Source organism: Schistocerca nitens, chromosome 1 (genome assembly GCF_023898315.1).
Source record: "Schistocerca nitens isolate TAMUIC-IGC-003100 chromosome 1, iqSchNite1.1, whole genome shotgun sequence".
Lineage (NCBI taxonomy): Eukaryota > Metazoa > Arthropoda > Insecta > Orthoptera > Acrididae > Schistocerca > Schistocerca nitens.
Window position 1 is genome coordinate 633,881,913 of NC_064614.1, and position 23,649 is coordinate 633,905,561.

The window sequence follows — 23,649 nt, forward strand, 5'->3', positions numbered from 1 at the left end:
CATAACCAATAGATTGTGGTCAGAATCCACATCTGCCCCTGGAAAAGTCTTACAATTTAAAACCTGGTTCCTAAATCTCTGTCTTACCATTATATAATCTATCTGATACCTTTTAGTATCTCCAGGATTCTTCCAGGTATACAACCTTCTTTTATGATTCTTGAACCAAGTGTTAGCTATGATTAAGTTATGCTCTGTGCAAAATTCTACAAGGCGGCTTCCTCTTTCATTTCTTCCCCCCAATCCATATTCACCTACTATGTTTCCTTCTCTCTCTGATAGTTCGGTAATTTTCACATCTGTCAACACCTGCTTTCTTTGGGATTGGAATTATTATATTCTTCTTGAAGTCTGTGGGGATTTCGCCTGTCTCATACATCTTGCTCACCAGATGGTAGAGTTTTGTCATGACTGGCTCTCTGTATTCCTTAAAAATGAAGCTTTTGTTTGTACCAAGTTCAGCAGAAAGGGCTGCTGCTTTCACTCTTTGAGCTGTGTTGCTGATTGTATGATCCTGTTCCCCTCACAGATCATTACAGCTTTCACTGTAGCTCTGGCAAGAGGGAGTTGCAAGGTATAGCCATCTGAGCCAGAAGATATTACTCTCTTCCAGCACTCCCTGACTTGTGAAAAACAGTGCCAGGCTGTGTAATAGACTGATCAGGTTGACAGGGCTGCCCAAAGGGAAAAGAGAGCAAAAAAGAAGCAGCAATTTCAAAAGTATATCCTCTGTGTATTATGCATTCGAACCACAGTCCGGAAACATAAATCCACAATCCTGAAGGATAAATCTCATATTCTCTTGGACAAACATGAGTAGTATAAAACATCGTCTCTATTAAAAGCAGTGCCAGTGGGAATGCTGGTAAAATGCGGGAAAAAGTAAGTGCCATGAGAGAGAGAGAGAGAGAGAGAGAGAGAGAGAATTTGGTTATCAACTCAAAATAACGACACTAAACAGAATGTTCAAAAACACAGTGCCCAGACTGACAGGGTTGATACAAGAGACAAAAAAAAATATATTTTGTAAAGCAACTCTAAGCTGGAAATTTATATTGCATTAGCACTGAGCATATGTAGGTAATACACAAGTGGAGCAGATAAAAGTCATTGTGTCTAATGTTATTACACAAGATGTTGGTTTGAGATTTGTAGCATGTTGTGATATCATGCTCTTTGACATTGAGATAGTAAACAATGGGTAGCACTAGTGCCTGCAGGACAATTACGTTTACAGATGAGGCTCAATTTACTCAGGAAGGCATTTACAATAGCCAAAATTCACGTGTATGGTCATATGAAAACCCATGTGTTAAAGTTGTGCGACGTCAGAAGAAACATTTCACAGTAAACATGGGGGCCGGTATAATAGGCAACTACTTACTTGGGCCTTACATGTTGCTTGCTCGACTATGGTGGCCAGTATAGTACAGTGTGTTCTTGGAAATACACCTACTGACATTATTGGAGGAGGTACCACTAGATACCTGGATGATGATGCGGTTTCAGTGTGATGAGACCTCAGGGCACATTGCAAAACCAGTTCAAGCAGTAATAACCAGTAATTCTGGCAGTTTGTGGCTTGGCCAGGGAGGACCTGTACATTGACCTGCAAGATGCCTGGACCTCACCCATTTAGACTTCTTTCTCTGGGGCTGCATGGAGGCTGAGGTGTATTATACCCCTGTTGACTCAGAGGCCTAATTGGTTGCAAGAATTTGTGCAGCAGCCACACAAGTACAGAACACACAATGCATCTTACAGCGAATACACAACTCACTGCTGTGTCAATATTGGCTCTGTGCTGAGCTTAATGGTGCTCATTTTGAACATGTATTATAATGTAATAGTGATCCGAACAATAAAGCAGAGGCCTAATTGGTTGCAAGAATTTGTGCAGCAGCCATACAAGTACAGAACACACAATGCATCTTACAGCGAATACACAACTCACTGCTGTGTCAATATTGGCTCTGCGCTGAGCTTAATGGTGCTCGTTTTTAACATGTATTATTATGTATTATAATGTAATAGTGATCGGAACAATAAAGCAGTGAAAAACATTTAAAACTGTTTTGTTATTAATCACTTACAGTAACCTCCTGCATACTCAGAACTCCAACAGTATGCATTTCCGACACATGGTTTCTTTATTAAATATATTTGTTTTTGTCTCTGTCATCATCGCTGTTATTTTGGGCACTAAATTTTTGAACATCCTTTATAGTGAATCAGTACGCCTGTATTGTGGGTACTGATGCTACTGTTGTATATAAGAGTAAAAGCCAACAAAGCTTTGTGTGCATAATGTGAATCTACTTGGAAAAATTCATTCGGGACATCTCCTAATGTTTTGCTGTCGTTAATAGACTGAAGTGCTTAAGAAACTTATAGGCAGGTGCATTCAAATACAGAGATATGTAAACAGACAGAATACGGCGCTGCCATCAGCAATGCCAATATAGGACAACAAGCGTCTGCTGCAGTTGTTAGATTCATTACTGCTGCTGCAATGGCAGGTTGTCAAGATTTAAGTGAGTTTGAATGTGGTGTTATAGTTGGCGCATGAGCAATGGGACACAGTGTGTCTGAGGTAGAGATGAAGTGGGGATTTTCCTGTAAGACCATTTCATGTATGTACTGTGAATATCAGGAATCTGGTAAAACATCAAATCTCCAACATTGCTGCGGCTGGAAAAAGGTCCTGCAAGAACAGGATGAATGACAACTGAAGAGAATTGTTAAACGTGACAGAAGTACAACATTTCCTCAGATTGCTGCAGATTTCAATGCTGGGCCATCAACAAGTATCAGCATGTCAACCATTCGATGAAACATCATTGATATTAGCTTTCAGAGCTGAAGGCCCACTCATGTACCCTTGATGAATGCATGACACAAAGCTTTATGCCTTGCTTGTCAACGCCGACATTGGACTGTTGATGACTGGAAACATGTTGTCTTGTCGGACAAGACTCGTTTCAAATATTACCAAGCGGATGGACATGTACAAGTATGGAGATAACCTTACGAATCCATGGACCCTGCATGTCAGCAGGGGACTGTTCAAGCTGGTGGAGGCTGTGGTGTGGGGTGTGTGCAGTTGGGGCGATATGGGACCCCTTATACGTCTAGATACAACTCCGACAGGCGACACGTATGTAAGCATCCTGTTTGATCACCTTCATCCTTTCATTGCATTGTGCGTTCCCACCGACTTGGGCAGCAGGTCTATACGACAACCCACACGACAAGAATTGCTGCAGAGTGGCTCCAGGAACACTCTTCTGAGCTTAAAAACTTCTGCTGGCCCACCAAACTCCCAAGATATAAACATTATTGAGCATATCTGGGATGCCCTGCAAATTGATGTTCAGAAGAGATCTCCACCCCCTCGTACTCTTACGGATATAAAAACAGCCCTGCAGGATTCATGGTGTCACTTCCTTCCAGCACCACTTCGGACATTAGTTGAGCCCATGCCACATTGTGATGCAGCACTTCTGCATGCTTGCAGGAGCCCCACACGACATACGCTGAAGTTGATGGTGAGAGACTGGATTGCCTCTAACTGGAGAGAAAAGGCAAAAGCATTAATAAAATAAACTCAAAAATTATATTATCAGCTGTAAAAGGGTAAAAGGTTGATTCGAACATGATCAAAAATTAGAAAAGATATTCTTGTCAATGGAAATCTGAATTACATCACTGGAGGATCTCTCTTTCCTGTAACTAAGAAGTCTGTCATTTCTGCACTTTGAATTCAGCACAGGTTCAGAATGAAGTGGAAAGTGTTGTCCATAGTGAAAGTGGTTAATATGAGCATTTGTGAAGTTCAGTTTGTGAATGAAGAAATTTTGATTGACAATATTAAGTAGCCCATCAGCATCACAAGAATATTAATTTTTTGCAAACCTGAGTAAATTTTGAGTAAAGATTACATAATACAAGAAGATTAAGAAAGTAATATCTCACTGTGTTTCTGCTTTGCCCAATTGGGAGTTTTGAACTGTGGGGTACTTATTTGTACTGATTCATTTTTATTATTATAAAAATTGTCATTAAAATTAATTTTTGTAATACAGTGTCAAGCACACTGATTTCAAAATTACACAAATGATGATGGAAGCTAAAGATATGAATTAAAATTTGTGCCGTGGCCAAGATTTGAACCCAAGTCTCCTTGCTTATGTGGCAAGTGTGCTAGTCATTACACCACTGTAGCAGTATAGGTAACACAGCTGTGTGGACCACCCTAGTTAAATGCTCTCCTCAGCACAGACTTCAGTTCACATCATCAGCTTATTTTCCCCTTCTTAAATCATCACTGTTGCCGAGCCTCTCTGGTATTGAAATTTGGACATTCTGGGGTGCTATTCCAATACCAGAGAGCCTCGGCAATAGTGACAATTTAAGAAGGGGAAAATAAGTTGAAGATTTTAATTGAAGTACGTTTTAGAGTTGGGGGGGGGGGGGGGGGCATTGAATTACGGTAGTCTATGCGGCTGTGCTACCTATCAAGGAGACTTGAGTTCAAGTTCAGCCATGGCACAAATTTTAATTAATTTTTCTAGCTTCCATCATTATCATAGATAAATTGGGGGGCTCATATATCTCAAGGAAAATTTAATTATATTGTCGCAGAAGAAGCTGAGTAGCTCCGTGGTGTAGTGATTGATACTGAACTGTTGGTGTTCATCATTCATCTAATTACACATTCTTCCCATGTCTGTTAAAACTGTCTGCCTTCAATTTCAAATTTGCACAAATACTCACAAGGTGGGGGGGGGGGGGGGGGGGTGAATACTGGACAGCTTCCAAATTTATTCACAAATTTCAGCCTTGTTACTTCATATTGAAAACTGTACTGGACTTTACTTTCAAGGGATCATAAGAATCACCTAAAAATATTCAATGTTCTACACCATACATACTGTATGTTAGTTTTTGGCCCCATAAAAAAGTGAAAAAATGGAGTTGGAGTTATCCATCTATGATAAGGAGCTTTTCATTTATTTGATAAGGCCTTTTTATTTTTTAGATGAGATTTTTGAGTGACAACTACTGTTTTTGTGCATCTTCTATGTTTGCTGTTTTTATTTTTAAATTAGACAGACAGCAGATAATCACTGTGAAGCATGTTTTACCAGTGAGAAAGTGTTTACCAGAGCTCATAAACAACTCTACCTGGGATAAAATAGTTTCCTTGTAGCATGTGGTATTGTTTTGATATCCTGATAGTGCTGTCTTATCCCACAATGCATTGTCAATATACAATTAAAAAAAGATTGCTATAAAGATGCTGACTGTGTTTCTTTTGCCTGAATTCCAGTTTTTGTGGTTACTGCTGCTGACCCTCACGAATCATCCTATGCATGGTGCATGTATGCACCACTGAATACATTTCTTGGTGACGTCTTCAGTGTTAATTGGATGCATGATGTTGAACAGGTAATTTATTATGTTTCAAACACAGTTTATAAGCTACATTGTCTTACTACAGTCTGGCAGACCGAATAGAAGGATATAAAAGATGACAGAAGATGGAAAAATTACATATTTATGGACACACATTGAAAACAAAGAAAAATATATACCACAGTGTACATCATATGCCCTTTACTTGGTTTTTAATATTACACCATAAATTTGTTGCCATCACTTTGTGTGCACCCTAAAGGTGGTGGTTGAAACTTTCTATCAGCTGATTCAGCATGTTCAGTGAGATCCCGTACACAACTATATGTTTCCTATCCTTGGGTTCAGCCACAGTATGAGGATGTGTGGCAATCACTTGACTCTTCAATTATCTCCACAAGAAAAAAATCAGGAAGTGTAAGGTGAAGATTTGTCGGGTAACTGTATCCTGTTCATTTAGTTTCTATACGACCTGCATTTTGTATGGGAGGACATGCAGGTAATTAAAGATCTTGTACTGCAGGGAATGATTTGTCATTGTTAGTGCCAAGGTATGTCTGGCAGCAGAGCAACGAGATTGCAGATGAGTGCTTGATGTGACTCCTCCACTCGCTCTGCAGTCTGCTGTGACCTCATTTGCCCTTGACTTTTCTTCTTTGCACAGGATGCGGTAATCCAGAATAGTTCTGTCCACCATACAATCACCTGATGGTTTGGGACTGTCATGACGTTTCAATTTGAAAGAATGATGAAACAGTTACTGTACTGTGATGGGAGACTCGTTATTTTTAAATATGCTTCAGTGGTCAGTGCTTGATACTCTGAACCACACAAGGCCATAATTACAAATGAAACTGAGAAATAATGTTGGTCTTTGTCATATGCCTCTAGCTGGCACTTGTGTAGGTAAAGGGAGATTACTAATATCTTTACAGCAAAGGCAGTTCTGAAAATGTAAATAAGTTAGGATAAAAGAAGACCACTCATTGAATAGAAGTTATTGACAGCCACACAACAAAGAATAAAAACTTCCCTAGTATTCAGAAGAAGTGCTTCTGGCAGGTGGAGTAAGTATAGGGAGAAATAGGCAGAAAGCAGGGCGGAACAGGTTGGGGACTCATAGCTAGCAGTTTGGAGTGAGGCAGGAGATGTAAAGGCTAGGAATTCAGGAGGGAGGTGCGGCAGATGCACGGGCTAGGCATGCAACTTACAGGCATTGGAGCTGGCGAGGTGTGGCACGTGAAGAAGACAATGTGGAGGTGTGGACTGGAAAGGGCAACTGGAAAGAGGAAGGGGGAACTATTGAGTAGTGTGTGGAAGGGGGGGGGGGGATGTGGATTAGTGAAGGTTTATCAGTGCAGTGTATTTCAGTCTTCTGTAGTATGCATTCGAATGATTCTTACTTGCTCCTTAGTTTTTTCACAGTTTATATTTTGCTTACATTGAATGCAATATTCTAGACATTGTTTCATAGGTGGCTTCCTTGTTTCCGATGCTGATTGTTGTGTTTAAATGAGATTTCTTCTTCACTTGTATCTTTACACTTCCAACATGAAGCCAGATCTAGTTGGGACATACTGTATGTGTCTCAACCTTAAGGTGCTGTTCATGCTACGCTAAGTGATAAGCTTACATGTGTCACGCTACCATTGTGGAGCAGTTTTGTTTGCTGCTGGAACTATCCATGTTTGAAAAACACGGCATTGGCATTTTGCATGGAAGTGTCTGGTTATATTTGGTATTTAGTGACATGCAAGGCATTTTCCAATAAATTACCCATTTTTGTTTATAATTTGATGATCCAGAATGTGGCATAAGGACCAGTTAAATATTTCTCTTGTGAAAGAAAGCGGCAGTAGAGATAACAATTTTACAGATTTATCTTTTATTTTAAAATTTTACTAAAGTTTTTGTACAGTATTCGTAGAACATGTATTTTAGTTTATCGTATTAATAAGAAACCTTCTTTAAAACAGTTTATATTTCTGCAAATGTAAGTATGGAAAATAAATGATAAGCATCTAGAGAAAGATAAGTTGTCCTAGATCCTTGATGTGCAGACTGTAAATGATCTATTGCTCAGTGTTCAGTTATGGGCCAGTCTGTCTGTCCCACTTGACATTTTTTGAAAACATCTCCCCTTGTCCTGATTTAAAGGCTAGAGAACTCACTCACATGCCAGTAAAGAAGGAAGCAGCAGTGAGTTCTAATTTCAGTCGCCTTTTACTCCTGTCTGGTGAGATCCTCAATGAATCTTCTACTGAATGGGAGCCTCTTCTGGCCCTCTCTTCTTCCCACAATTCAGCTTGTGGCCCTGATCAATTGCTTCAACACCTCAGTCCTCCACAATGACAATATCATGTCCAGGTGTTTAACCATATTTGGTACCAAGGCATTTTCCCCTATCAGTAGATAGAGAGCATTGTGGTTCCTGTTCTTAAGCCTACCAAATATCTGTCATCCCTTGATAGTTACCAGCCAGTGAGGCTGACCACAGTGTTCCCTGTAAGTTACCAGAATGGATGGTAGCTCATCAGCTCAATTGGGCCGTTGAATCTCGGTACCCTTTATCTCCTTACCAGTGCAGCTTTCTGGAGGGATGGTCTCTGATTGATCATCTGCTTCGATTGGACACCACAGTTCGGTAGGCCTTTTCTCAGCACTGTCATCCTGTTGCAGTCTTCTTCGATCTTTGTAAGGCCTACAACACAGCTTTGCACCATCACATCCTCCTATTATTGCGTGAGTGAGGTCTTTTTGGGGGTCCATTCCAATTTTTTTCCCACTTCCTGTCCCATCGGTTGTTCAGAGTCCGGGTTGTGACACTGTTCTTTATTAAGTGTCCTTCTTTTTCTCATCGCCAGAAATGGACTTGGGGCTTCTGACAGACCATTGGTCACCTCTGCTCTGTATGTAGATGATTTCCATATTTGGAATAACTCCCACTCAATGCCCTCTGTGGAATGACAGCTGCAGGGTGCCATCCAGTGTGCTTCGATGTGTACACTCTTTCACAGTTTTCAATTCTTACCCCTTAATTGAAAGGTGGTGCATTTCTGTCCATGTACTACAGTCCATCCTAATCTGGAGCTCTACCTTGATGTTCGGTGCTTGACCACGGTCTCCCAGATCCATTTCTTGGGTGGTCTTTTTGACAACAAGCTTACTTGGTTGCCCCATATCCATTACCTAAAGGTTGGCTGTTTTTGTAAACTCAATGTTCTTTGCTTCCTTGGCCACATCTCTTTGGGTGGGGATTATTTGACGATTCTCTGCCTGTACTGGGCATTATTTCTGTCTCATCTGGGCTATTGTTGTCGAGTTTATGGATCAACTGCTCCTTTTGGAGCAACTGTTGCATTTCACACTAGCCCTGTCAGTAGTCTTCTGAGTGATGCTGGGATCCCTCCCATTTCAATTCAGCTGTTCTAACTCGTGGTTTCCTATGCCATCACTATCCGCACTTCCCCTGCACACCCCTCCTATTCCAGTCTTTTTGCAGCTTTGGGCAATCACCTGCTCGCTGCCTGCCCTTGGATGAGTTTACTGCTTGGACTCTGCCTCGCTTCTCTGTGCCATGGTTTCCATCTTCCCTCCTTGTCCTCTTCCCCACCTTTTCTTTTGACCTGCCTCTTCGGTTAGTTTCTTGGCCCCGGATTCGGATGGATCTCTTGTGGGGTCCAAAATCCTTCATTGCTCCAGTAGTGTTCCATTGTTTGTTCTGAACGCCCTTACGGGAGTTTCAGGATGCTATTGTTTTTTACAGCAATGGCTCTAAATCCACCAGTCATGTGGGATATGCCATCATGTCTCATGTTGGCATGGAACACCACCTCTTGTCTGTCACGTACAGGGTGTTTACTATGGAATTGATGGCAGTCTATCAGGCCCTCTTCTGCATTAAACAGTCCTCTCTCATCCAAGTTTTGTTTTGTACAGACTCAATGAGTGGCTTTCAGGCTTTTGCCTGTTGTTCTTGCCACCACACCTTGGTCTCTACCATCCATGACACACTTGCTGTTCTTGGTGACGCTGCTTCTTCGATTGATTTACTTTGGGTTCCTGAGCATTTAGGTATCCTTGGTAATGAACTTTCTGCAATTGTCTGGCTGGTTGTGGTGGGAGGGTGGTGGTGTGGGGTGGGGGGCGGCCACCCATTCTCCATGTCTATACCCCACTGGAGGCGGATTTGCGGTTTTTCATCAAATCCCTTTTTGCTCAATCGTGGGTTGACTCTTGGAAGGCTACCCCCCCCCCCCCCCCCTGTCTAATAAACTTCGCACCATCCAAGAAACTCACACTACGTGGCGTTCCTAATCTCCACCTCTCCCAGTGGAAATCCACCATTCTCAAACATCTTCGTATTGGCCATATTAGACTGATCCATGGTTTCTTACTCCACAATGGGCCGCCCCCTCCTCCCCCGCCCCCTCTTTGTAGTTGCAGATATCCATTTATCGTTTGACTGTCCCTGCCTTTTTGTCCTTCACACTTACTATGCCCTCCCACCTTTCTTGTCTCAGGTGTTAGTGGACGACCCAACATGGTTACGTCTGTCCTCAGTTTTCTTCACTAAAGTGGTTTGTCTTTGAATTTTCATCTGGAATTTGAGTCCCTCAATTAGAGTAGGTGTTCGTTATGGAGGCCTTGAGCTTGCCTCCACGCCAGCCAGATTCTCGCTGCCTTTTCCCAAAATTTTGTCTGGTCTGTTGTAGTGTTTTGTTTCCCCTTTTCTTGTGTCTTCTTCCTCTGGTGGAACGGGTTGGTGGCGATGCTGGTTCTAGTCCCTCACTGTGCATAGCAATTTTGGCGCAGCCCTGCTCATTCTCCCCCCCCCCCCCCCCCTCTTGTTCTTTTCTTCTCCTGCTGCCCTGATGTCCCTTTTTTTTTGTTTACATACTATCCCTTCCCCTTAACTGGACTGTGCAGTTTGTGTTGTTGCGCCTTGATTTCTGCCATCTTAGATAATGGGACTGATGACCTCACTGGTGCTGCCCCCCTGACACGCACACAAAAAATAAATAAATAAAAAATCAACCACCCATTTACATGTTAAGTATTTATGGATTGTGTGGAAAATCGGACATGGCATGGACACTTGAAAGGAGGGAGTCAGGATTGTGTCACGATTCACATACTTAGGACAAGCATTTCACTATCTTTGTCAATGAGTGGACAATAACCACGATGCTGTGTGCACCATTTGATGCGTGTTGTACCACAGTGGCTGCTGCATAATAACTACATGACTTGCTCTGGAGAGCTTGGGAAATGATTAAGCGGCATTTCTTACATTCAGTGGCTAGTGGGACTAAAGAAGCTTTGTTTCAATGAAAGCCACAAACCCATGATGATATTTGTTGTCAGAGCAATGCATAGGGCCAGACTGAAGGAATATGTAATCTCATACCATGGAAACAGTTCATGGATAAGGGTGATTTTTATAGAAATCATCATGTTTTGATGCAATATCTGTAATTAATGTAATTATTGATGCCTGAAGTTGGTCTGTTGTTTGACTGGAACTGATGATATTTTAATAAAGATTTTTGAAAAATGTTTAAAAGCTGTAATCATTCTCTTCTTAAAATAAAATGTCAGTTTGAAAAAATAAACCCTTAGTGTGCTTGTATGTTGACCAGAAATTGCTCTTGTAGTCACAGGAGGAAGAGTCTTGCATGGACTGCCCTTACTGTGAGTTTGCTGTGCTGTGAAATACAAAAATAGAGCAATTAAGGGTTTCTGATATGTAGCTAAATGATAATTAGTTCAGTTTGTACTTCAGTGTATGCCAGTTTGCAGAATGGAACCACTTTCTTACACAATCTATTAGTGCTTGCATGATTCTTCCTATCAACAATTGATATGCATTCACGAATTCCATTTTTTAAAGTAATGTCTATGCTTGCTAGCATGGATAACAGTATTTGTCATTACTGTATTGAATTTTTGACCCCTTTTTAAATTGGTGTTGCCCTCTGATGGAACAGAAGTGATTCTATTGCCTCTTAATCATGAAACTGTAAAACTTTGTGTGTTCAATTTCAATGTAAAGGAAATGAGACAAGACGAAGAGAATTTTTAAGCTACCAAAGGATTCTTGGTAATATGAGCTGCAAAGTATATTGCACAATCTAACTTTTGCGTAAAAATGCCGAAAACAGCTTATTTAAGTCATTACTGGTGGGAAAGAGAATCTCATGGGACGTTGAGCAGATGTTGGACCAGTAACTGATGTTAATGGACATGCTGCATCTATTGCTGCCTCAAGACTTTTGTTACAGTCAGCGTTTCTTGAAAATATTCATGAATGCCTTGACTGTTCAGCCACCTCATCACCAAAACTTTTTGTGCAGTAACAGCAACTCCATTTATTAAACAAGACGCAGGCAGTTGAAAACAAGAAAATGGATAGCAACCTATAATAGTGTTAGTACTACTTTCTTCGTAGTACACAGCAGAAAACTTAAAAGTTTGGTGCTTTCATTAGAGTATGTACTTACTGTTAAACAGTGTGTGATTTAGCACTATCAATAAATGTTCAGAGAGAATTGCAGGTTTGTTATTTGTTGTAAGAGATACTGTATGAAGAAGCAAAACTATATTCCACTTAGTTATGAATATGCAAAACTGTATTCCACTTAGTGACAGACACACAAGAAGGGCCTGCCATGGTTGCATGTCTTTAATTGCCTTCAGTGATGAACTGGTCTGCCCATAATATAATTTACAAAATATTCTACCAGATGTGCAGAATAGTCAATCAATGCACAGTGAAGAGTGATAAAATGTTGTGACAACATCTAAAAATTTTGGCAGAGTGTAAAGTGCTGTAGTTCAGTGAATAATTGCGATAGAATTGGAAAACTTGGTGAGGTAGTTCAAGACAGTTCAGTTGTGCATGTTCCATACATTTTACTTTATTTAAGTCACTACTTTTGCTCCAAGTAGCACTTAGTCATCAAGAAATGTTGAAGTGACAAAATTTCTCCCATGTTCGCTTAGTTCTTTTAGGAAGCTGTCTTTCTTCGTGACATTTTTGTCTTCTTTGTAAAATGTGCTGGTTTTATCACTTTTAGGTTTATGGGTATGCAAAAAAACCATGCCACTTACATATGGGAAAAATATTAGCATGAAAAATTTATTAACCACTTTAAGAGTCAGTAAGATCAAAAATGTGAGTCAAATTATATGAGACTTGCAGAATGTGCATAGTGCAATCTGTGGAATCCTTTTGCCATGTTTTGCAGCTTTATCACAATTATTCACTGAAATAAGCACTTCAGATTTGGCCATAACTTTTCAGCCACTGGTCAGTCTTAGAATTTTTATGTTTGCTTGTCACTTCTTTCACCTCTGTTGATATTCGTTAGTATGAAAAATGCTGAGTTGCAGAGTATTTTTTTTGGAATCAACATAAAATTGTAGGTCCCCGTATCACTGTCTGGGTAAGTTAGTTCAGAGGTCAGAGGAAGCTCTGTGGTATTCAGCCTTTGAGCTGATGACAGCTTTAGTTTTTTATCACTTATGAGGCCCGTACTCATATAGTATAGATATTAGTGGGCAAGAAATTTGTCGTCTTCCTCTAATCATTTAGCGAACTTGCACACAAAATTTTAACACAGTCTGAGAGTGGTGCAGTAATTGTCACTTGCATAATGTAAGGATCGGCCTGTTCTTCAAATTTAGTGGGTATGTCATAGCTAACTGAACCTACATCATAGTTAACAATAAGTGTATTAAGAGCTCATCTTCCATTTGATGTTTCTGTTTTATTTTGCACTTTATTATAGGCTTACCTTATAAAATATTTTTTTTTTTAATGAAGGGTAATTGGTTGTCTTGTTTTTCAGACAAATCTTCTACAGGCCTCATTACATCACATATTTGAGGAGGTGCGCTATGAGACAAATACGAGCCATGTTGAAGAGTATGGCGATTTGAATTTAGGATCTATGCGTGCAGCTGATTTTATGGGTTTCACAGACCATCATAAACAGCCATCACCATTGCCAACGGAAGGATGTGAGCAGATGGTAAAAAAAATACTAATGATAATTTGTATGTTACATTAACTAAAAAAACTTAAAAATTTACTCTTAATTTCAAACTATAGTGACCACAAGCAGTGGCTGTGTGTGTGTGTGTGTGTGTGTGTGTGTGTGAGAGAGAGAGAGAGAGAGAGAGAGAGAGGGGGGGGGTGGGGGGAGGGGATAGGTGCTTGTATGAATGTTTTTGTAGTTTCTATTTACGAAGAAGGCCCAGTTACCTAAAAGTTCAAATGTTTAGTAGTCTTTTTAATTGTGTGTGTCTCAACGCCTCCTCTGTGCTGAGTAGTAATCTACGAGGGGGCTTTCAATAAGTTACGCAACAATTTTTTTTTTCTTGCCCAATTTCAGTTAAAATTTGCAGAATTTTTTGTGGGACATCATGGAATATTCCCACTTCAGCCCGTTCATGAAGTGCCGATAGGAGGCGGTGCCATAAGTAGCCTTCAAAATAACATGTGTAATGAAGGTATGTTCCAAAAAAAGACCTCTCATTGTGTGGCTTTTGGCTGAAAACCAGAGTATCGTAGATATTCGTAGGGGCTTGCAGAATGTCTAGAGAGACCCAACAGTGAACAAAAGTATGGTGAATCATTGGGTGAGGTGTCTGTTATCATTGCAACGAGGTTGCGCAGACTCGTCTGATCTCCCACACAGCTGTGACTCCTGCAGTGTCGGAACACGTGGACAGTCTCATTTGTGGTGATCGATACGTCACAATCGCACACCTCACTGCACAGCTATACGTCTCTGTTGGTAGTGCTGACACACTCGTCCACCAGTTAGGGTACTCAGAGGTGTGTGCTGTCTCGGTTCCTCACTGTCTAGCAGAAGACCATCTGTGTGGAGCTGGCTGCACATATTGTCATCATAAGCCTCATAATGCTTATTGTGACAATTTTTTGTCGAACATCATCACATGCAATGACACATAGGTTCATCGCATTGAACTGGAAACAAAACAGCAACCTACGGAGTGGTGCCTCACCGTCTCTCTTCTGAAGAAAAAGTTAAGAGCTGCACCCTCAGCCAGTAGTCGTGGCAGTGGTCTTCTAGGATTCTGAAGCAGTTATTGTGCTTTGATGTCCTCCCTTGCACAGTTGTAGTGTATTGTGTATTGTCTTACTCTCAGCAAATTGAAAAAACAAATTCATTGTGTTCCAGAATGAGATTTTCACTCTGCAGCGGAGTGTGCGCTGATATGAAACTTCCTGCAGATTAAAACTGTGTGCCCGACCGAGACTCGAACTCGGGACATTTGCCTTTCGCGGGCAAGTGCTCTACCATCTGCTGTGAGGACCGGGCGTGAGTCGTGCTTCGGTAGCTCAGATGGTAGAGCACTTGCCCGCGAAAGGCAAAGGTCCCGAGTTCAAGTCTCCGTCGGGCACACAGTTTTAATCTGCCAGCAAGTTTCATATCAGCGCACACTCCGCTGCAGAGTGAAAATCTCATTCTGGAAACATCCCCCAGGCTGTGGCTAAGCCATGTCTCTGCTATATCCTTTCTTTCAGGAGTGCTAGTTCTGCTAGGTTCGCAGGAGAGCTTCTGTAAAGGTTGGAAGGTAGGAGACGAGATACTGGCAGAAGTAAAGCTGTGACGACCGGGCGTGAGTCGTGCTTCGGTAGCTCAGATGGTAGAGCACTTGCCCACGAAAGGCAAAGGTCCCGAGTTCGAGTCTCGGTCGGGCACACAGTTTTAATCTGCCAGGAAGTTTCATTGTGTTCGTTGCCACAAAGATGCAAATGAACTTCCCCTTCACCGTGATAATGCGAGGCCTTACACGAGTCTGCTCAACCGAGAGAGGCTACAAAACTTCACTTTACTGTTCTTCCTCATCCACCCTACAGCCCAGATCTCACATCTTCCAACTTCCATCTGTTTAGCCCAATGAAGAATGCACTCCGTGGGAAGCAGTATGTAGATGAAGGAGAGGTTATTGATGCAGCAAGATGTTGGCTTCTTTGTCAACCAGTAGAATGTTACCATGGAGGCATACAGCCCCTCATAGTAAGGTGGAGTACAGCTGTCAAATGAATGGAGATTATGTTGAAAAATAGGGTTTTGCCACCAAAACAGTGGCAATAATATGGTATATAGGAATCCTGAATAAGACCAACCAGTTTCCAGGAGAAAAGTGTTGTATTATGTATTGAATGTCTCTTTTATCCTTTTCATAATATTCTAGCTGGTTTTTATCCACATGTTACCTCATAAACAAAACTTCTCATAAATTGTTCTTAATGATGTATTTAGAAGTTCTAGCAGACTAGGCTTTTTACTGAATACTTCTGTGGACTGTGGCTTTTTGCTGTTTACTTTTTTCCTATTTACTAGCTATTTACAAATTACTAATCGAGTAGCTAGAGATTATAGGACCCTTATGTACGGGATCGAACAGAATCATTGAGAGGATTTTCGCTGGTGTTTTGCCAGATATTTGTAATTCTGTTTTTGCAATGTGAGATGATGTTGGCTCGTACAAATATTGCTTATCACAGATTTTTGCGAAGCCCACTGTCGTAAGATAATGTCAGGTTTGTTTCCATTACAAACAAAATATTCGTTAAACAGAATTTTATGTGCCCATTAGATAGAGCAGTCCGTTATTAGTCTAGTGCAGTATCTGGTTTAGCAGTGTATTAATAGGGACAGTAAAATGTGAAAAATAAACATATTCCAGCAGCAATAGAGCAGTGTTGCTAGGTTGTGGTAGCAGACAGAATGAGACAGCATGGCACATGATACGGGTCCAGCAGGACTAGGAAGAATTTGTAAACAAATGTTTACAGTTATAACAAGTGCTATAAGGCACTGGAGCTGGCTGTGGACATACCTCAGCCTTCTTCCTGCCACACCACATTGTAGACTACAACATGTACCCACGTTCAGAAATAATAGATGAGCTTTTGTTTAAGGATGAGTGCTGCCAGTGCACTTCTATATTAACATCTCGTTTAATTGTTGTTGCTGAAGTGGATCTCCCTTTCTCGATTCCTTAGTGCAATTTGTATTCATTTACATATGTGTGATGAGATTGCCAAGGAGGCAGCTCAGTTATATAGAGTGAGAAGGGAGAAACCTTTGTGAAGACACGTTTTGGGATGCAGTAGAATGAGCTCGATGCACTGGGGACTTGCACCCAGTAAAACAGCTTGTGCGAAACTAAAACAATGCTCTGAATTGGATGTGATACTTGCAAGGATGTGATACTTGCAAAGACACAAAGAAGTATGTGGACACTCATTAGAGTGTTACAAATTTCACGCAGCATGGTGCACTGATTTTGAAAGACTCAAAAATGCACCTGTACTGCTAACATGTGCACCAAAAGCTTTCAGTGGAGGACTGGGCTGATTGGCTAATCTTTTGTGACTAAGCATTAAACAAATCTATTGATTTTCTTAAAGGCAAGTAAATGCTTTGCAGCACTAGTTTGCCAGATCATTCTGTGGAATGCTATGGGGCTTCTGTGAAACCCCACTGGCTGCAGGAGACAGATAATCAACACAAATAGATCATCAATTGCTGGGGCTGTGCTTAGCATCTTAAGGCAGCATCCTTCAAAACAGACAGCCTGCTCTACTCAAGATATTGAATTACGGTGGAGGTGGCAGATGATATGGATGCAACAGGATGGTGCACCTAGCCAGTGCACTGTACCTGCACACCAAGAGGCACAGATTCTCTTTCCCAATACAGCAGTAGACAGACATAGATGCTGCATGGCTAGCAAGCTCACATTATCTGTCCTTCCTCAACTTCCACTTCTTGGGGCCAATAAAGGATAAGTGAACACACAACAATGTGAAAACTGTAAAGGGATGAAAAATCACATCAGACAGGACATTTCTGCACTTGATGGGTCCTATGATGTACTGCCTGTAAAAGCTAGCATCTTTTCTAGACTTCAAAGATGTTTGAGAACAAAACTGTGGTTTATTTGAGTACCTACTGTAAGGAACTGAATTACACTCAAATAGTGATTAATTTTTGTCCCTCTCTCTCTCTCTCTCTCTCTCTGTGTATGTGTGTGTGTGTGTGTGTGTGTGTGTGTGTGTGTGTGTGTGTGTGTCCAAGCATTTGCTGGCTACTTTATGTCGACTGGAATTTGGAATTAATTTTTTATGTGATGTGGACTGTTAACGGATCACATGTCCAATACAAAGAATTAGTGATAACTCTCATTGTTGATTGTGGAATGCAAATCAGATACAGAAAGTTGCTTTTGTGTAATAAGGAATTTATCGGTCAAACCTCATTGCAAAAGTATAGTCTTGCTCAGCTCATGAGAGACATTATGAGCAGTATTTGTTTTGGTTGACTCCAGTGAGACATTGGAAAAATTAAATTGCAATAACTAAGCTAAAGTAATTTTTTCATCCACGTTGCGCTATGTTTTCTTAATCCCAAAAATTTCATGTGGGGGAAGGTACAGAAGCCGAAACACTAGGCTGTGCTGTGAAATCAGCTTGAAACTGATGGCTTATTGGGCACTATTACTACTGTGGCTTCCTGAATTTCTCTCAGCGAGTGTCTTATGCTGTTGATTACAACAGACACCAAAAGTTTGGTAAAAATTTGTTCGCCATGTTTTCATTTCCCCATCTTGTGTGTTGCCCTGCCACACACAATCTGCTTATCACCATGCAGCATTGCTACTCTGTCGCTGCTGTAGTATGGTTATTCATCATGTTTTACTGTTGCTGTTAATACACATTGCTAAATTGAATATCACACAGGGATAATTGTGGACCACTGTATTGAATGGGGTCTTAAAATTCCTTCTTAAAAATAATTTTGTTTGTAACTGGATACAAATGGACACTTTTCGTAGTGCGTATTACATGAGAGACATTATGAGCAGTATTTGTTTTGGTTGACTCCAGTGAGACATTGCAAAAATTAAATTGCAATAACTAAGCTAAAGTAATTTTTTCACCTACGTTGTGCTATGTTTTCTTAATCCCAAAAATTTCATGTGGGGGAAGGTACAGAAGCCAAAACACTAGGCTGTGCTGTGAAATCAGCTTGAAACTGATGGCTTATTGGGCACTATTACTACTGTGGCTTCCTGAATTTCTCTCAGCGAGTGTCTTATGCTGTTGATTACAACAGACACCAAAAGTTTGGTAAAAATTTGTTCGCCATGTTTTCATTTCCCCATCTTGTGTGTTGCCCTGCCACACACAATCTGCTTATCACCATGCAGCATTGCTACTCTGTCGCTGCTGTAGTATGGTTATTCATCATGTTTTACTGTTGCTGTTAATACACATTGCTAAATTGAATATCACACAGGGATAATTGTGGACCACTGTATTGAATGGGGTCTTAAAATTCCTTCTTAAAAATAATTTTGTTTGTAACTGGAAACAAATTGACACTTTTCGTAGTGGGTATTACATGAGAGACATTATGAGCAGTATTTGTTTTGGTTGACTCCAGTGAGACATTGGAAAAATTAAATTGCAAATTTCTGCCAAAACATGAGATAAAATTCACCTGATGGTTCTTAGAAGAGAAACCCTGTATGGTTTACTCATCCAACAAATTGAAGTTAATAAATGACTGTGTGCTTATCTTGGGGTAATTGGATTCTTTTATGATGATCCACAGTTATGTAGCTTTGCCACAGCGTCAGTTCAGATACAGCTAAAGAAAATGATGACAAGCGGTAGAATACTCAGTGGAAACTTGAAAAGGAAAATGAAACATGAGCCTGATAGTACTATTAAATTCAGTATATTTGTTGGTAAGACTGCAACAATTTCTGAGTGTTTCATTTAATCTAACAATGGAAAATCCATGATAGAATAAAACAATATTATGAGAAGGAAAGTTGCTACTCACCATATAGCGGAGATGCTGAGTCTCAGATAGGCAAAACAAAAAGACTTCTTCAACAATAGATACACATACAGCTGCCCCCCCCCCCCTCCCCACACACGCAAATGCAAGTCACACCCATGTTGCATTTGTGTGCGCGCGCGCGCGCGTGTGTGTGTGTGTGTGTGTGTGTGTGTGTGTGTGTTTTTTGTTGATTAAGGCCATTGGCCGAAAGCTGTAAGTGTGAAAGTCTTTTTGTTGTGCCTATCTGCGATTCAGCATCTCCGCTATATGGTGAGTAGCAACTTTGCTTCTCATAATAATGGTTCACTTAAAATGTACTGAGGTTTGGTATTAGCAAATTGTCAAACAAACTTTGGATCACCACAAGTACCTGTGTGTGTGTGTGTGTGTGTGTGTGTGTGTGTGTGTTCAGAAAGAGAAAGGGGAGTCTTTAAAGTAGCCAGAAAAGACAGCAATGTGGAATCACATTAGTATTGTGCATATTGTATTAGTGGAAGTTGGTGCATCAGTCTGTAAATATATCCAGCTTTGTTATGAAAGTGGCTTATGTAAATAGGAAAATGATAGGAGTCCAGCAATATTAGAGCCACAAAATCGGTCATTATTTGTGTGCATTTAAGTCCTCCAGCCAAGATGCACATTAATCCATCCTGACAGTCATCCGACTGTGATGATGATTCGTCACTTGGCCAGGATTGTATTAAATATGGTGCAGGTCGTCCCAGTCTTTGGATTTTTGTGATTATACCCTACGTTGCAGTATTTTGAATTTCTAATTCTGTAGAGACCAAGATTATTGGCTTTCAACTTAATTTTCAACTAATTTGTGTTTGTTTCATTGCCACAAGGTCTCCATCATTTCACTTAAAAGATTTCTTCTGACATCAGTTGTAGCTGTGACAGTTCTGTTGTTGACCGAGCGAGGTGGCGCAGTGGTTAGCAAACTGGACTCACATTTTGGAGGACAACGGTTCAAACTTCCGTCTGGCCATCCTGATTTAGGTTTTCTGTGATGTCTCTAAATCGCTTGAGGCAAATGGTGGGATGGTTCTTTTGAAAGGGCATGGCTGACTTCCTTCCCCATCCTCCCCTAACCCAATGGGACTGATGACCAAGCTGTTTGGTCCCCTCCCACAAATCAATCAATCGGCCAGTCAATCTGTTGTTGAGGTGTTACTTCTTTACCCCATGTAACATGCCATAATCTGGACATTTTTGTAATAAAGCAGCTGCAGAGCCTTCTTTGCTGCATTAGTGTGTACTTTGATTGTGTGTTTTTAAAACTGGGCTGATGGAAGGATGTTGTAAAGCATCTAGAATGCATGTCTCTGCTACTATTCAACCTTGGATTCCTGGTTATTTCTCAGTAAATCACCCATGGATTTTGCACTTACAAGGTAATTTGAAAGAAACTTCCTAACATATCCTGTTAATACTAACAAACTTTGTATTCTTGCAGTATAGTTTGGTTCTGCATATTTTGAAAGGCTTCTGTCTTCTCAGAATGATATGTGATTCCTCCACATCCTATAACATGTAAAAAAAAACTCAAGAGTTCCATTCAAGACCTATCATTTTGCCACACTTTTTCGAAGCTGCAGTCTGCCCTAGTTTTCAGTGCTAAACCAAGCAACTGCAGTGTCACACCCTCATCATCCATGTAAGTAATTACAATCTTCTCTTAAGCCGATGCCTAAAAAGAACAGTGTTTATAAAACACTGGAAAACTGTAGGAGAATTTGATAATCAGAAATAACTTTCCTGAACAGTAACTACCCAGAGTCACAAGCACAGTATACTTTTGCCATTTATCATTAGTGTCACTCTGAAAAATTTCACTATTGAGGCCTTGTGTGCAAAACACGCGGGTATCTTTCAGTTTATTTAAAAGATCTTCCACAAGGGCAATAAGTCTTTGACTTTAATTTTCTGTAGTCTATACAGGAGCAATGCTTTTCAAATTTCTTTTTTACAACTATGGCCTGATTAATGTACAATATTTGGATGAACTTGGTTCAATAATTCCTCGATCAGGCCACACCGTGGTATCATTAGTGTCCCCAAGTGGAAGATGTAATTTGTTGGTGCTCTAAGATTCCCTCTATTTTCCATGTAGTAAACTAACATTGCAGAGTTCATCTTTGCGATGCTAGTGTAGGTGTCACAAATACAGCCAGCTAAAAATGCATGCATTCACAAGTTAATTTACTTGTATGAGCCACCTTTGGGATTTTTGTCTGTGTAACAGCATTTGCCAGATAGGTCTGATTCAGAATTCTAGGTTCTAATATTTTACTGTTCATCCTTTTATTAATAATGTCAAGGCCTGTATTTATCATGATGTATTGTGTATTTTTGAGCATTTGCAAATGCTGCGCTAAATTTGTACTACATGTTTAACTTTAAACTAACTTTGTGAATTTTATAACCTTTTGCTAACAGAAGGCACTGAGGTATGAAATGAAAAAAGACCTGAAATAATATAAATGGTCAACATATTGCAATCCATATTTTCCACTGAGATAATGTATTATAAATTATTTTTAATAAATATATGCAACTGTTGTTCACATGATGTATTCCACATCATAAATGTCTATCATATACTTAATCTATGGAACATATAACTAGGTATGTGAAATGTACCTGGATGCTCTCTTCTCATATGTCTTCAGGACTGATCCTGAAACATTTTCCCTATCAACTATCTTTGTAAAATTTATTGATGGAATGTAGATAGGCAGCCACTCAACATTTTGGTGGGCATATAAACAAATAGAAACTAATCTTACAGGCAATATTGCTTCTCTCTCTCGCTCTCCCTCCCTCCCTCTCTCTCTCTCTCTCTCTCTCTCTCTCTCTCTCTCTCTCTCTCTCTCTCTCTCCCCCCCCTCACTCACTCACACACACACACACTCACACACACACACACACACACACACACACACCAGGAAGATGTAGCCATGTACGGATGTGTTTATTTGTGTTGGTAGTTTTCAATTTCATTAGCCCTGAGGAAGGAAATTGTCCAAAAACTTGGTGATTATTTCAGCCTTGTTTATGTATGTGTGATGGCTTGGTGCCTCTCACTGTATGGTGACTGGGTACTTTTACTCCTTTCATTATTAGCTGTTACATCTAGAACTTTCCACTAACATATTTATTTATATTTTCTATGTAGCAGTCTGTGCTTATTGATGTGGATTTTCATCATCTGAAGCAACCTTGTTGTGGTCTTCAGTCTGAAGACTGGTTTTATGCAACACTCCATGCTGCTCTATTCTGTGCAAGCCTCTTCATCTCTGAGTAATTAGTGCAACTTACATCCATTTGAACCTGCTTGCTACATTCATCACATGGTCTTCCTCTACAATTTTTACCCCCAAGCCCCTCTCCCACACACACACACACACACACACACACACACACACATTCCACTTCATTACCAAAATGATGCTTCTTTCGCAGTTAAGGTGGTGTCCTATCAGTTGAACCTTTCTTTTAGTTAAGTTGTGCCATAAATTTCTTTTCCCCCCAATATGATTCAGTAACTTCTTGTTAGCTACTCAATCTGCCCATCTAATATTCAGCATTTTCTTGTAGCACCACCTTCTATTCTCTTCTTGACTAAACTTCTTATCTTCTATGTTTCACTTCTGTACAAAGCTACAATCCAGACAAATAATTTCAGGAAAGACTTCCTAACACTTAGATTTAAATTAGATGTTCACAAATTCTTCTTTTTCATGAATTGTTTTGTGCTGTAGCTATAGTTCAATTCTTTTATCTTGGCAGTTCACGCATGCCCGCCCAGACGTGGGAGATTGCTGCGTTGCCAGTTGTAAGCGCCAAGAGAAGTAGCGCCATAGTATAGTTCGCAAACTTACATTTAGGGGGGAGCGCGCAGTTTATGAAGTAAAGCCACCACAACCGCATTAACTCTTTCGCCGCTAGAGAGACGTGTTCCCCGCATTCCGCGATGTGCGCGATTTTGTCATCATTGCACTGCTTGCCTGTGCAGACACATGGTGTTTCGACTGCTTTGACACACTTTATCATTCGATTTCACAAAAACTATTTGGCCCAAAAATTTAATTTTTACACATCTTCTTGACTGATACCTTCCCCCCATAAACGACTTAATTTTGTTTGGATGTTCAACGCAGTTATTGTGCAGCATTAGATGTAGTAAACCATTGCATGAAATTTTGAAGAGTTTGCAGAGGTAAAAGTCCATAGCGTATACTTTCCATATAGTTGATTTTAGTTGCCACTAGAAATTTCAAAAAATTACATTCAAACGAATAAAATTCATGAAGTAAGACACTTCGAT

General features: G+C 40.4%; 1 protein-coding gene across 1 annotated transcript in view; it reads left to right on the forward strand.

Annotated features, from left to right (window-relative positions):
• LOC126258004 (legumain-like) overlaps window positions 1–23,649 on the forward strand; it is a 148,074-nt gene that overhangs the window by 88,175 nt on the left and 36,250 nt on the right. Inside the window, exons 8-9 of the mRNA XM_049955607.1 lie at window positions 5,333–5,451; window positions 13,272–13,454. Coding sequence (XP_049811564.1) covers window positions 5,333–5,451; window positions 13,272–13,454 — 302 coding nt within the window. The remainder of the gene's footprint in view (window positions 1–5,332; window positions 5,452–13,271; window positions 13,455–23,649) is intronic.